The sequence below is a fragment of the Peromyscus maniculatus genome, chromosome 4 (genome assembly GCF_049852395.1).
Source record: "Peromyscus maniculatus bairdii isolate BWxNUB_F1_BW_parent chromosome 4, HU_Pman_BW_mat_3.1, whole genome shotgun sequence".
In the NCBI taxonomy this organism is placed as follows: domain Eukaryota; kingdom Metazoa; phylum Chordata; class Mammalia; order Rodentia; family Cricetidae; genus Peromyscus; species Peromyscus maniculatus.
The window spans coordinates 1,291,469-1,305,847 of NC_134855.1; the positions used below are offsets into that span (position 1 = coordinate 1,291,469).

The window sequence follows — 14,379 nt, forward strand, 5'->3', positions numbered from 1 at the left end:
TTCTTTAATCTTTTGAAGAAGGAGTTCTTCAGACATTTACTTAGCAACTGTCTGGGGCATGACTCTGTTCTAAGACTTTCAGGACAGTTGATTTGACTGAACAAAGGGCAGTTTCATTGAGGGGAAATGATTGAACTCATCAAGGGAGACAAGGCAGATAATAAAGCAGACGTGAGCTGTGTGGTCCAGAAAGTATTAGCAAGTGACTCCTGTATTTCAATGAGTCTTTTTATTATTTTTTCATCTTTTTTGTTTATTCATTTGTTTTTGTTTTTTGGAGACAGGGTTTCTCTGTGTAACAGCTTAGGCTGTCCTGGAACTTGCTTTGTAGGCCAGGCTGGCCTTGAGCTCAGATCCTCCTGCCTCTCTGGCTCTTGAGTGCTGTGATTAAAGGCGTGTACCCAGCTAGAGGGTATCAGTACAAGTCTTGAATAAAGTGTTTTGGGGTTCTTGGTTAACGAGATGGCTCAGTGTTTAAGAGCACTTGCTGCACCCACAGATTCAAGGAGGCTACCTAGCAGGGGGGACCCTAGGATGACTGTGGCTTATAACTTTTGATTTTACCCAGTCACTAGGCAAGCTTTAGTGAAACATTTCACTATTAGGATAAGAATTTGTACTGTATCAAGCTGATGAAAGAAAATGCTGGCCGTACTTTCAGGAGGGGAGGCTAAAATCTTTTCAGAATATGGATTAGCCTATAGAAAAATGTCTGCCGTAACAGTGAAGGGGAAGATGAATAGGAATCTCACTTACACAACTTAAGTAAAACATAGCTCTCTGAACAGATGAAGATAGTTTTCTTCTGTATCCCAGAATCTAATCAATATTTGTATGTATAATTGAGCTATCATTTGGCCTTTTAGGCTTATTGGGAAATGTTATCATTTATACTATTTTCTACAGAGAAAATATTTTGCTGTTTAAAATAACCCTGGACTTTTAAATTATAACCTGTTTTTATGTTCTGGCTATCTGTGTATTATTTCTCCTGCAGTTGTACATAAAATGTTTTTACATTAAAAAAAAAAAGGACAAATACTATGGAATTGTATTACATGAAATATATAGAATATACAAATTCATAGAGACAGAAAGCTTAGATGTTATCTCAGAATAGAGAAGAAAGGAATATAGAGCAATGATTACTAAGTACAGAATCTCTGTTTTGTGTGATGGAAAAACCCCACAAATGGACAGTTGTATCAGGACATAATATCATGAATGTAATAAATCTACAATTAATGTAATTAATGAATATCATAAATATAGTTATTGAATGAATACTGTGAATGTAATCAATGAATACCACAAATGTAATTAATATCATGAGTGTAATTAATGGATATCATGAGTATAATTAAAAAAAATAAATTATTTTTTTTAAAAGTGCACAGCACCATGTTGAGTGGCACACAGCTACCCATAACTAGAGCTCCATATGATTTTGATACTTTCTTCTGGCCTCTGTAGGTATCTACATGTACACGTATACATAAAAGTTTTAAAATTAAGGATTTTGAGAAGCCCTGAAAAATATTTTTGAACCTCAGATTCTAGTGGGTCTGATCATGATGTGGCCTCGAACTCACAGAGATCCACCTGGCTGTGCCTCCTGAGTGCTGCGATTAAAGACGTGCGCCACCACTGCCCGACCTATGCTGGCTGTTTGTATTGACATTTCGGAATTTGCTTTTTTGCTAGTTAATGAGACAGATAGGCAAATGTAGGATTTAAACCTAGTTCATCTCCATTCCCTTTCAGTATGCATCTCCAACTGTGGTAAGGGAATATAAACTTTGCCCTATGTTTTAGATTGCTTCCTTATGTATTTACCTTGATAGTTTAGGAAAAGTTTCTTGTCAGTCCTTAAAAGCCAGTTAAAGTCACCAGCCAAAGCCTTGGGTTCGTAAGGAAGGTGTGTGTGTGTGTGTGTGTGTGTGTGTGTGTGTGTGTATGTATGTGTGAGAGAGAGAGAAACTCTCTAATCATTCTGTCATAGCTTCCACTGCTGGAATTATAATCATGTGTCACTATACCTATCAAGATGTGGGTTTTTTTTTTTTTTTTTTTTTGGAGCCTGTCCTGGAACTCACTCTGTAGACCATGCTGGCCTCGAACTCACAGAGATCCTCGAGTGCTGGGATTAAAGGACTGTGCCACCATACCTGGCTCAAGATATTTTTAAAACAAGTTTTGAGTTAAATAATCAACAAGGTCAGAAAACTAACCCTCTACTATTAGTATTATATTGTGCTGGGATTGAACCCAAGGCTTTATATGCTTGGAAATGTTTTGTTACTTAGCTAAACCCCTGTGCATTTATGGGGCTTAGAAGTGTGCTTTCTACTGAAAAGCTGGTATATACTTTTGCTTTGGAGTTTAATATAATTGAAGAAATCTGATTAAATGTATACTGTGGTTATATCTAATGCTGGTTTGGTATTTGTTTTCCACTGGTGGAAAGCATTGATGGTAGGTAAACATATTTATCACATAATTTTGCTAGCTAGATCTGGATGCTGAGAATCTGAGTACACTTTGCCAGGAGATGTAGCCAAGCCTGGCTATGATATGAGGCATGTAACTTGTTTTCCATGTCTCCTCAGGCCTTCTACACTAGTGATAATGTATAAAACCAGAGATATTTTAGCTAGAAAGGGAATGTAGACAAAGTTTCATAATCAGGGCTCTTTGCAACTTTTTGATAAATTTCTTTATAGTGTTTTCCTTAGACAGTATAACCATAATTATCAAATTAAATATTTTAAAAGTAAATGGATGGGGGTTGTAGATAAATTGGTAGAAACTTGTCATAAAGCCCTAGCTTTAATCCCCAGTAGGGCATAAACTAGGTATGGTCTCAATTACCCATAATTTCAGCATTCAGGAATTGGAGACAGGATGATTGGTTGAATGTCATTCTTGGCTACATAGCATGTTTGAGGCCACCTTGTCTCCAAAAAACAAACAAACAAACAAACAAACAAAAAAACCAAAAACCTACACTCTGTCTCCAAACAACACACAGGAGAGCAAGTAATTAAAAGTTACATCAAGCCGGGCGGTGGTGGCGCACGCCTTTAATCCCAGTACAAGGGAGGCAGAGCCAGGCGGATCTCTGTGAGTTGGAGGCCATCCTGGTCTACAGAGTGAGTTCCAGGAAAGGTGCAAAGCTGCACAGAGAAATCATCATTTAGATGGCTCCAACCGGGGGCAGCAGTGGCAATACACATTACAACTTTGTTATGATTGACTTTAAACCTGCTTTTTCTTTTCTTTTCTTTTTTTTCTTAATTTATTATATTTTTTAAAGGTGAGATTACTTGTTTGGTATTTTTTTTTTTTAATGCCGAATGCCATTTATTGAAGGAGGGAAGAGGTCTTAAATACAGGCTTACAGCACAATGGGAGAACCCCGGAGTACAGAAGTTCCATACTGATGTTTTACAATCTTACATCTAAGCTGTAAGCCCATTATGCAGGATACACAGACAAGGAACTTCCCTTAAGCATTCAAGAGAGTGGAACCTGGCAGGGAATTAGCATAGGGAGGATATCAAGGTCAGCAAGCAAGGCAACAGTTACCCAAAAAGGGGGCGGGGGGTCAGGCACCTATAAAACCTGCTTTTTCTAAAGACATTCTCTGATGAACTTGGGGACCTTTTACCGTGAATTTCAGAATCCCCCTCAGCTGAGCAGCCTCTCCATAGATATTGGAGCCAGTCTATGGTAGAAGACTTGGATTCCTTACCAGACAAACTGGCTGTGCATGAGAAGAATGTCCGAGAATTTGATGCCGCAGCATCCCCTTTCTATGGACCCAGCAGAGAACCTCCTGCTCCTCAGCAGCTCCCTGCCTTCCTGCTATTTCTGGCCAGGTGAAAGACATTGTGGTTCCCTATGGGACCTAGAAGTTTCTGCTCTTGGACTTCCTGGAGACTCATGGCAGCAGTCAGGCCCAGTGCCAGACTTTGGGGGAGGACTCTGGCTATAACTGAAGAGCTTCAGCAGGGACCATCCTCAGCTGCTTCACAAAGGGTGTCATCCTGTTCCTTCTGCTGCCAGCCTCCTGCCTGGTCTGCTACCCTGCAGTTGGCCCTGCCTGCTTGTCCTTACCATCAGCCGCCTGACATTCCAGCTGGTAGCTGGGAGACTGGGCAAGACAGAAAGAGCAAGGAGATCAAGCTGGGTGAAGGAGGGCTCTGCGTCACCAGTAGATCCTGGACCACCCCACACTCCCTCCTTCTTTCCCCCTCCTTTCCCTCCATCTTAACTCATAAGAGTCACAGAAAGGTTCTTTCCTCCCTCAAAAAAAAAAAAAAAAAAAAAAATGTTAGAGTTCCATCCCAGGTCACATTTAGTAGTTACCCTTCTAGAACTGTTCTCTGCTCCCAAAGTCTCAGCACTGAATTGGATCCACTCCAGCTCACAGTGTTGCCCTTTTGAGATACTCTGTAAAGTCTTTCTATGCACAATCTAGTATAATCCTTTCAACAGCCCTATAAGATACTATCTTATTTTCTGTTGCTGTGAAGAGACTCTGTGACCAAGACATCTTATAAAAGTAAACATTTATTGGGGCTCATAGTTCCGTAGGGTTAGGATCCATGATCAAATCTTGTCAGGGAGCACAGCAGTAACAGCCAGGCAGGTATGGCCCTGGAGCTATGGTTAAGAGTTTACATTCTGATTCAGGTTGGAGGCAGAGAGCTCACTGGGAATGGCTTGGGCTTTTGAAACCTCAAAGCCCACCCTTAGTGACACACCTCCTAATGCTTCCCAAACAGTTCAACTGGGAACCAAGTATTCATATATATCATCTATGGGGATTATTCTAGTTCAAACCACCACAAATAGTTTATGCCATCTTATAGCAAGGTTAGAGTTAAATCTTGTATCCTATGGGTGTGGTGGAGTCAAAGAGAGACGTCTCCAAAGAAAAGCAAGTTGTTAACAGAATGAGGGAATGGTTACTAGAAAAGTGAAGGGAACAGAATTCCCTTTAAACCAGTGGTCTTCAACCTGTGGGTCACGACCCTTTTGACAAACCTCTATCTTCAAAAATATTTACCTTAAGATTCCTAACAGTTGGCTGGGCATGGTGGTACAGGTCTTTAATTTCAGTACTCTCTGTGAGTTCAAGGCTAGCCTGGTCTGAAGAGCAAGTTCCAGGACAGCTAGGACTGTTACAAAGAGAAACCCTATCTCAAAAAAATAAAACAAACAAAAAATAGTAGCAAAATTATAGTTATGAAGTAGCAACGAAAATGACATTATAGTTGGGGGTGACTGTAAAGAGTCTTTCTATTAATCTACCTGCTGCCATGTGGCTCATGTCTTTTTTGTCTCCTGCGTGTCCTGCTTCTTCTGTATCTGACTGGAGACTCCTTGTTTGTTTGTTTTTTAAAGGGATTATCTGCAATTTTTTTTTAAAGATTTATTTACTTATTATGTATACAGTATTCTGTCTGCATGTATGCCTGCAGGCCAGAAGAGGGCACCAGATCTTGTTATAGATGGTTGTGAGCCACCATGTGGGTTCTGGGAATTGAACTCAGGACCTTTGGAAGAGCAGCCAGTGCTCTTAACCTCTGAGCCATCTCTCCAGCCTGACTCCTGTTTCTTCTTCCCAGAACTCTCTATCAGGAAGTCCCACCTGTACCTCCTGCCTAGCTATTGTCTGTTTAGCTTTTTATTAAACCAATCACAGTGACATACTTTACACAGTGTAATCAGTTATCTCACAAAAGGTCACAACAACATGAACTGTGCTAAATGGTTGCAGGTTGAGAACTACTGCTTTAAACCGTTTTTTTTTTTTTTTTTTTTTTTTTTTTCCTTAGTATTTGCAGTTTTTGGGTCATTCTGTCTTTGGAGTTCAGAATGTCAGTTACTTTTAGAGGGTGTATTAAGCTTTTTTTTTTGTTTGTTTTTTGTTTTTTGTTTTTTCGAGACAGGGTTTCTCTGTGTAGCTTTGCGCCTTTCCTGGAACTCACTAGGTAGCCCAGGCTGGCCTCGAACTTACAGAGATCTGCCTGCCTCTGCCTCCCGAGTGCTGGGATTAAAGGTGTGTGCCACCACCGCCCGGCTGTTTTAAGCTTTATCCTTTCTTGATACCCCTGTTGCAGTCTTTTACCTAATGAAAATCTGAAGCCTTGACTTAGGATAGCTTGCCTTGCCAGGCCATACAACTTAAATGGCTTTTTCATTATACCTCTCAGTCTTTCTGCACTTTCATTCTATTTTCAGGGCAATATAGATTAAGTAAATGTCTATGCATAGTCTTCTGGTATGTTCAGTATTCAACCTGTATATAGAAATGGTTATTTTTGTCCGGGTAGTAGTGGTGCATACCTTTAATTGCAGCAGAGGCAGGCGGATCTTTGTGAGCTCCAGGACAGCCAGGGAAACCGAGAGAGAGAGAGAGAGAGAGAGAGAGAGAGAGAGAGAGAGAGAGAGAGAGAGAGAGAGAGAGAGAGAGAGAGAGAGAGAGAGAGGAGAGAGAGAGCGAGAAGAAAGAAGAAAGAAATGGCTATTTCTTTATTGCTACTGCTATGGTCTGAATGTTTGTGTTCCTCCAATGTTATGTTGAAATCCTACCTCCAAGGTGAGATCTATATCTATACATATAGTTTTTTCTTTAGGATGAGTAGAAGCTAATGAGGAGAAAGGTAGTCAGCTGTAGGAAAAAATAACTTTCATCAAGTGTGTACAGAGAACTTACTGTTTGACAATACGTTTAATTTTCTCTACAGGGTGCTAGTTAACACAACAAGCAGACAAAAACAGCACATGTTTTATGGGTATGAAATGTCCTTTGTGATGTTTATTCCAACACTTACTCTGTTTGTTCTGGGGATTGAATCCAGGGTTTTGTGCTTGCTAAGCATATTGTCTTATGAGCAAGCATAGGTTAAGCATACTTAATACTGGAAAAATTGGTTTCGTGTGTGTAGGTAAAGACTTTCGAAGGTTTTGTTTGTTTGGAGACAGGGTCTCATGTATCCCAGGCTGACCTTGTACTTGCTATATTGTCAAGGATAACCTTGACCATTTGATTCTCCTATGTCTACCTATTGAGTGCTGGGATTATAGGCTTGTACCAGTGTTCCCAGTTTATACAATGCCGCAGATCAAATGGAGAACATCATGTATGCCAAGCAAGCATTCTAACAACTGAGCTATATCCCCAGTTTAATCTGTGATAATCTTAAGTAAATTCACCCTGTATATTTGTTGTAAATTCCTGTTTGGTTTATTTCACTTTCTTTTGGGACATAATTGATACCATTAAAAAAAGTATTAAATGATTTTTTTTTGTTTTTGTTTTTGTTTTTGTTGTTTTTTAGAGACAGGGTTTCTCTGTGTAGCTTTGGTACCTGTCCTGGAACTCGCTCTGTAGACCAGGCTGGCCTGGAACTCACAGAGTTCCGCCTGCCTTTGCCTCCCGAGTGCTGGGATTAAAGGCCTGTGCCCACCCGGCTTTTGGTATTCTTATACTGTGCTGTTGTTTATGAGCCCCTACTGTGTGCTGTGGAATGTGCTAAACTCTTACTCCTGGTACATGCTCTTATCTCCATTTCTATATTAAGGTGATGAAATGGAATCCCAGAGAGGGGGTCTGTACAATAGGTAATTGTTTGAACTAGGATTTAAACCCAAACTAATTTTTGAATCTAATTTGGGATGTGGGAGTGTTACTGGAAATTGAACCCAGTATTTTGCTCATTCTAGGCAAGAACTGAGTCACACACCCTAGCCTGAAGTCTAAATCCTCCCATATTGTGATATTTGATTTTTAATATTTAGAGTCAGCTTGGAGTAATTAAAAATAATGATAATATTTTTTCCCTATTATTTTCTCTTTAGGTTTCTGTCAGGATGAATTGGCAGAACTTGATCCAGGCACTAGTAAGTTCTAAATGTTACCCAGTATTTGTTGGTAAGAAAAGGGTGTGACTGTGCACTTACAAGTATTTAACTCAAGGTATCTTTGATGTTCGTATTTGAATGGCCCTCAGATTGTATCTCCTCTTAACAGTTATAAGAATGATATTCTGTCTTGTGACATTTTCTTTTTCATTTGTTAGTACTGTTTGATGGCCAGAGCTATCCATTTAATAGAAAGTTGTTTGCTGCCGGGCGGTGGTGGCGCACGCCTTTAATCCCAGCACTCGGGAGGCAGAGGCAGGCGGATCTCTGTGAGTTCGAGGCCAGCCTGGGCTACCAAGTGAGATCCAGGAAAGGCGCAAAGCTACACAAGAGAAACCCTGTCTCGGAAAAACCAAAAAAAAAAAAAAAAAAAAAAAAAAAAGAAAGTTGTTTGCTGAAAATTTTGTTTAAAATAGACCCCCTTGCTCACTTCTCCATCTTCCACTGAAACCAACAGCAAACAGTGTTGGATTTTTGTATATAAACAACTATATATTAAAAACTACCCACCTACCCTCCCTTCCCAATGTGGGTTGATCCTTCTGTACACTGTGAAGATTTGTCGCTGTAATTGGTTTAATAAGCTGTTTAGCCAATAGATAGGCAGGATAAGGTTAGGCAGAAAAACCAAACTAAGGAGGTAAGAAGAAGGGTGGAGTCAGAGGGTCACCAGCCAGATGCAGAGTAAAGGAGACGAGAATGTCATACTGAGAAAAGGTACCAAGGCATATGGCTAAACGTAGATAAGAATTATGGATTAATTTAACTGTAAGAGCTAGTTAGTAATAAGCCTGAGCTACCAGAAGAGCATTTATAATTAATATAAGCCTCTGAGTGATTATTTGGAAATGGCTGCAGGATGGGGCAGGACAAAAACTTCCACTCCTCCCTCCCTCCCTCCCTCCCTCCCTCCCTCCCTCCCTCCCTCCCTCCCTCTCTCCCTCCCTCCCTCCCTCCCTCCCTTTCCCCCTTCTTTCCTCCATCCATTTTTCTAAGTCAGGGTCTCTATGTAAATGGCTGTGCTCGAACTCACTTGTAGACCAGGCTGGCCTTGAACTCACAAAGATCCACTTTCCTATGCCTCCTGGGTGCTGGGACTAAAGCCATATGCCAGTATGCCAAGCAAAAACATTTAAAGTATTAGTTTTAACAGTTTATTCAAAGAAGTTACATTACTTACTTTTCTCATTGCTGTAACAAAAGAAACTAATGTGTTTATTTTTGCTCAGTTTTAGGGTAGAAGAGATATGGCTGCTGGGGCAGATCTAGTTTTGCAACAGGAATGTGAAACAGTCATATTTATGTCTGCATTCAGGAAGGAGATGAGACATGAATGCTGGGGCTCAGTGCTTTTTGTACATTTATTGAGTTTGGGCCACCAGCCCATGGGATGGTGTTGCCCACATTAAGGGTTAGTTTACTCTTTCAGTTAAAGCCTTTAGGAAATGTCCTCTTAGACATGCCCAGAGGTTTGTCACTAGGTGATTCTAAATCCTTCAAGTTGGCAGTGAAGGTCAACTATCACAGTCAAGGTCAAGTATCACAGAGGCCCTCTTGTTTCCTTACCTCCCTTTCCTTCTCTCCTCCTCTCCCTACCCCTTTTCCCTCCCTTTCTCTCTTCCCCTCCCTCCTTCCCTCCTTTCTCCTTTTCCTCTTCCCTCCCTCCTCTCCTCTCTTCCCTTCCTCCTTCCCTCCCATTCTCTCCCTCCTTTCTTCCTCTTCATTTTTCTCCCTCCTTCCTGTCCTTTCCCTTTCCTCCCTCCCTCTCTCTCTCCTTCCTTCCTTCCCTCCTCCCCTCCCTTCATCCTGTGTATATGTTTGTACAGGTATGAACTTGCACCCACACACCTACACTCATGGCTGTGCATCAACTTGGAGGCTGGTTGGGTGTTCTTCTCTATTTGCTACTCACATCATCATCATCATCATCATCATCATTATCATTTTTTTTCCCCCAGAAACTTTTGAGGTCCAGCCTCTTTAGTTTCCTTCCCAGGGGCCCAGAAGAGACACTGCTAATGGTGGTGTATTCATCAGGAAAAGAATCTAAGTACATTGAGCTCTTTTGTCCGTCTACTTTATTCCTCTGGGATAAAAGCCTATTTACACAGCTTCAGTTCTTTTCTCATGCCTAGCTCCTTTCTTGCCTTATTTCTCTCTACATTTATCTGCTGTCCCCTCTAAGGTCTATCTTAATTCTCTCATCTTAGTTCTGCTTCATGTTGGTCTTTCTCATCTCGTTCTTAGCCATCTGGCTCTTCCTCATCTTCCATCTCATTCTAGTTCTCCAGTCAAAATCCTCTCTAAGGCTTTGAGGTTTACAGTTATATACCCATGCAATAGCGGTGCTCTAGCTAAAGCAAGGTGACCAGGCTTGAATTCTTAACAGGGGTCATAGAGGCAGACAAAGAGTTTTCCTTAGGCACTGACCATCAGGCTTTCTTTTATAACCCTAAAGGAGGAAGTCAACTAAGAGCTAAAATTGGTTAATATATCAGAAAAAGGGAATTTAGGTGCTCAAACTACATTCCTAGAGGTGGATAGGTAAATGTTAGGAGTCTATAATGTTAGTATAAATATTAATAAGGCTGTATAAGAAAGGAGGGTCTGAGCTTAATTTACCTTAATTCAGGAGATTGAATTAAGGTAAATTAATTTTGAATTGAATTACCTTAATTCAAGCCTTGGATGCTTGATAAGTATTTCTGATAGAATACACTGTTATAAGTTCTTGGAAGCACACATAGCATACAAGAAAATCGTTGCAGGAATTGGCTAATATATATACAAAAGCTAAAATATCACCCAAGACTTCTTTTTTTTTTTTTTTTTTTTTTTTTGGTTTTTCGAGACAGGGTTTCTCTGTGTAGCTTTGCGCCTTTCCTGGAGCTCACTTGGTAGCCCAGGCTGGCCTCGAACTCACAGAGATCCGCCTGGCTCTGCCTCCCGAGTGCTGGGATTAAAGGCGTGCGCCTCCAACGCCCGGCTCACCCAAGACTTCTTAAGCCATGGATTGACCTTCAAGAAAGTCCTTGACTGGGCTGGAGAGATGGTTCAGAGGTTAAGAACACTGGCTGCTCTTCCAGAGGTCCTGAGTTCAGTTCCCAGCAACCACATGGTGGCTCACAACTATCTATAATGGGATCTGGTGCCCTCTTCTGGCCTGCAGTGATAAATGGAGACAGAACACTGTATACATGATAAATAAAATAAATCTTTTTTAAAAGAAAGAAAGTCCTTGACCTTTCCAAGTAGTAGCTTTTGTGATAGTAGCTGGATTCCATTACATTTTCCTATGTCTTGCAGCAATTATTATTATTATTATTATTATTATTATTATTATTATTATTATTATTTTTAAGACAGGATTTCTCACTGATCCTGAAGCAAGCGCTAGAGATCCATCTGTCTCCCATTTCCCCAGTACTAGGGTCATGGGCACACACCACACAACCATGCTTGACTTTTACATGGGTGTTAGGGAGCTAACTCAGTATGCTGTGCAACAAGCACTTTACCTGTTGAACCCTATCCCGATACCCTCACTTTTTGATATTTTCTTTTTCTTTGAGACAGCATCTTATAGTTCAGGCTAGCTCAAATTCAGTATGTAGGTGGTGATGACTTTGAGTTCCTGATTCTCTTGCCTGTGCCTCCTGGGTGCTGGAATTACAAATGCATGCCACATAAATTCCCAGGTTAGGTTTATGTTTTGTTAGAAATTTATAATTAATAATCTTTGTGCCAGTTTAATTTGTAAGTCATTTACATGTTTATTATTATTATTATTATTATTTTTTTTTTTTTTTTGGTTTTTCGAGACAGGGTTTCTCTGTGTAGCTTTGCGCCTTTCCTGGAACTCACTTGGTAGCCCAGGCTGGCCTCGAACTCACAGAGATCCGCCTGGCTCTGCCTCCCGAGTGCTGGGATTAAAGGCGTGCGCCACCACCGCCCGGCTTTACATGTTTATTATTAAGATTAGGGTACGAGAATGACCATTTCAAGGTCTAGTTAAATGATGTTTTTCAAAACTCTGTAAGTCTTAATCATAGTCATTTAAATTTTCTGTGTTCCCAAACTGTGGCATGAAATATTCTAGGTCATGGTTATAGTTGTTAGAGAAATAAAACATGAGTATGTCTACTGTGTATTGACTTTATTTTGCTATAATGCTGAAAGGTCAAATGGTAATTTAGATTTAACATTTATGAGATGGTCTAGAGTTACCTCCTGGTTCTAGGACTTTTAAAGGACCACCGGGGTAACTAACCAGTATGTTATTAGGTAAGTGATAAAGCTTATCTTTCCCCCACCAGCTAATATCATCCCTGAGAATATGGGCCTTCTCATGTATTTTTCCCCTATACTTTAAAATAAGTATTCATATGTTCAACTATTGCTTTATTGTCAAGTAAAATAAGTCCATGATATTTATCAAATGCCAGGGAATTAGATTTGCCTTAAAAAAAAAACATTCATTGTGTATGTATGAGTATGTGCATGCCACACCATGAACGTAGATATCAGAGGACAGCGTGTGAAAGTTAAATTACTTGTGTACATGTGTATTCTAGGTGTCAAACTTAGGTTTGGCAGCTCAGCAGTCCTAGACATGGCGCTTTGAACACAAAATTCAGAATCAGTTTTATATTATGACCATAGACTATATATTGTACAGTAACCTGAAGGTCGGTACACTATTTTGTCTCTGTTATTCTCCTATGATTAGCCTTAGGAAGAAGAAAAGGTAAATTCAGTTATTATCTTGAGTCATGGTCCCATCATAGAAGCATTTTTCAGCACTATGAAGATAGTGAGATATTTTGCAAGCATTGTGGGTGTGTGTTTGTGTGTATGTGTGTATGTGTGTGACTTATGGAAAGCACACAAGTAGCCGGGCGGTGGTGGCACACGGCTTTCATCCCAGCACTCAGGAGGCAGAGCCAGTTGGATCTCTGTGAGTTCGAGGCCAGCCTGGGCTACCAAGTGAGCTCCAAAAAAAGCGAAAAGCTACACAGAGAAACCCTGTCTCGAAAAACCAAAAAAAAAAAAGAAAAAAAAAAATCAGACTAAATGTAGCCATTATAAGACCATTAGTTATGCTCCTTGTGAGCTGCCTGTTTTTTCTTAGTTGTTCTTTTGCAGAGCTGCCTGAGTAAGTCGTGCTGGGATTAAGAAAAATGGACCTTGGCGGTTTATGTTCCTGGAGTTGTATCCATGCCAGTGGATGCCCACACACTCCAGAAGAGAATTTGACATTGCTGCTGCTGTTGTTGCTGTTATAGAAGAGGCAGCCACCGCTGCTACTATTTCTGGGATTACCATTTCATAATTGCTTACTACAGCTAGCATAGTGGAGACCCTGGCAGCAAAAGTAGCTACCATAGTTAATTAATCTTCCATTCTATTGGGCATGATAAATTTAATTCACTAGTTATATACATTTCAATTGGCTTTGAAAATTATAAATTTATAAACTCAAGTTCCATTTGCTTCTGGGATACCATCTTACAAGGACTCCAGTTTGCAGTAAGGCTCATTAAGGAAGGGAATGGCTCAGTTGCCTTTAGCCTACTGGCTATGGGTGGGTTAGGACTTCTGTTGGTCTTTTCTGTGTTGAACACACAGATTGCAAGCCCAGTGCCACTTTGAGATCTTTGGCAGCAGTTAACTCTGCAGCTCACACATGATTGAGCCTTTATGATAATGAGTATTCAGAGACGGATAATGCCTGGGGGGCGCTCACCAACCTAAGGCAGAGTGCCTGTGTGGCCTGGGCAGGCGTCTCCATGACGGGTAAGGTGACCTGCTGATGTCCCACACAACCTAAGTCAGAAGCTCATTTATTAGTAAAAGGGGGACCTGTAGGGCCATTGCCCCCGTTTTGGGTAACTGTTGCCTAGCTTGCTGACCTTGACCTTGATATCCTCCCTATGCTAATTCCCTCCAGGTTTCACCCTCCTGAATGCTTAAGGAAAGTTCCTTGTCTATGTATCCTTCATAATGGGTGTTAAGAGCTTAGATGCAAGATCTGTAGCGAACTTCTGCCCTCCGGGGTTCTCCCATTGTGCTGTAAGCCTGTATTCAAAACCTCTTTCCTCCTTCAATAAACAGCATTCAGCATTAAAAAAAAAAAAGAAAAGAAAAGTTCTCACTCAAAAAAAAAAATAAATAAATAAAAGAAAAGAAAGAAAAAAGAAAAGAAAGCACACAAGTAGTAATGTTTTTTGTTTTTCCCCCCCAGAGCTGAGGACAGAACCAAGGGCCTTGCACTTGTTAGGCAAGCACTCTACCACTGAGCTAAATCCCCAACCCCCACAAGTAGTAATTTTGAAGCTAAGTGAAACACTTTGTTTTCTTTGTTCCAGACCCAGTTCTTAGCCTCAGATTGCACAAATGATTATAGGTCTTGCCTTCACATATTAGCAATATACTGGAAATATT

General features: G+C 40.5%; 1 protein-coding gene across 6 annotated transcripts in view; it reads left to right on the forward strand.

Moving 5' to 3' along the window:
- Positions 1-14,379, forward strand: part of Nr6a1 (nuclear receptor subfamily 6 group A member 1) — a 204,643-nt gene that overhangs the window by 36,694 nt on the left and 153,570 nt on the right. For 2 of the 6 annotated variants that reach the window (XM_006992517.4, XM_006992516.4), the window contains exon 2: positions 7,873-7,914. The exons of 1 other annotated variant lie outside the window; for it this stretch is intronic. In XM_006992517.4, the coding sequence (XP_006992579.1) occupies positions 7,873-7,914 (42 nt within the window). Of the gene's footprint in view, positions 1-2,088; positions 3,882-6,606; positions 6,807-7,872; positions 7,915-14,379 lie in introns of those variants that run through there. 3 more of the 6 variants (XM_076568439.1, XM_076568438.1, XM_015986187.3) reach the window with 3 other exon arrangements.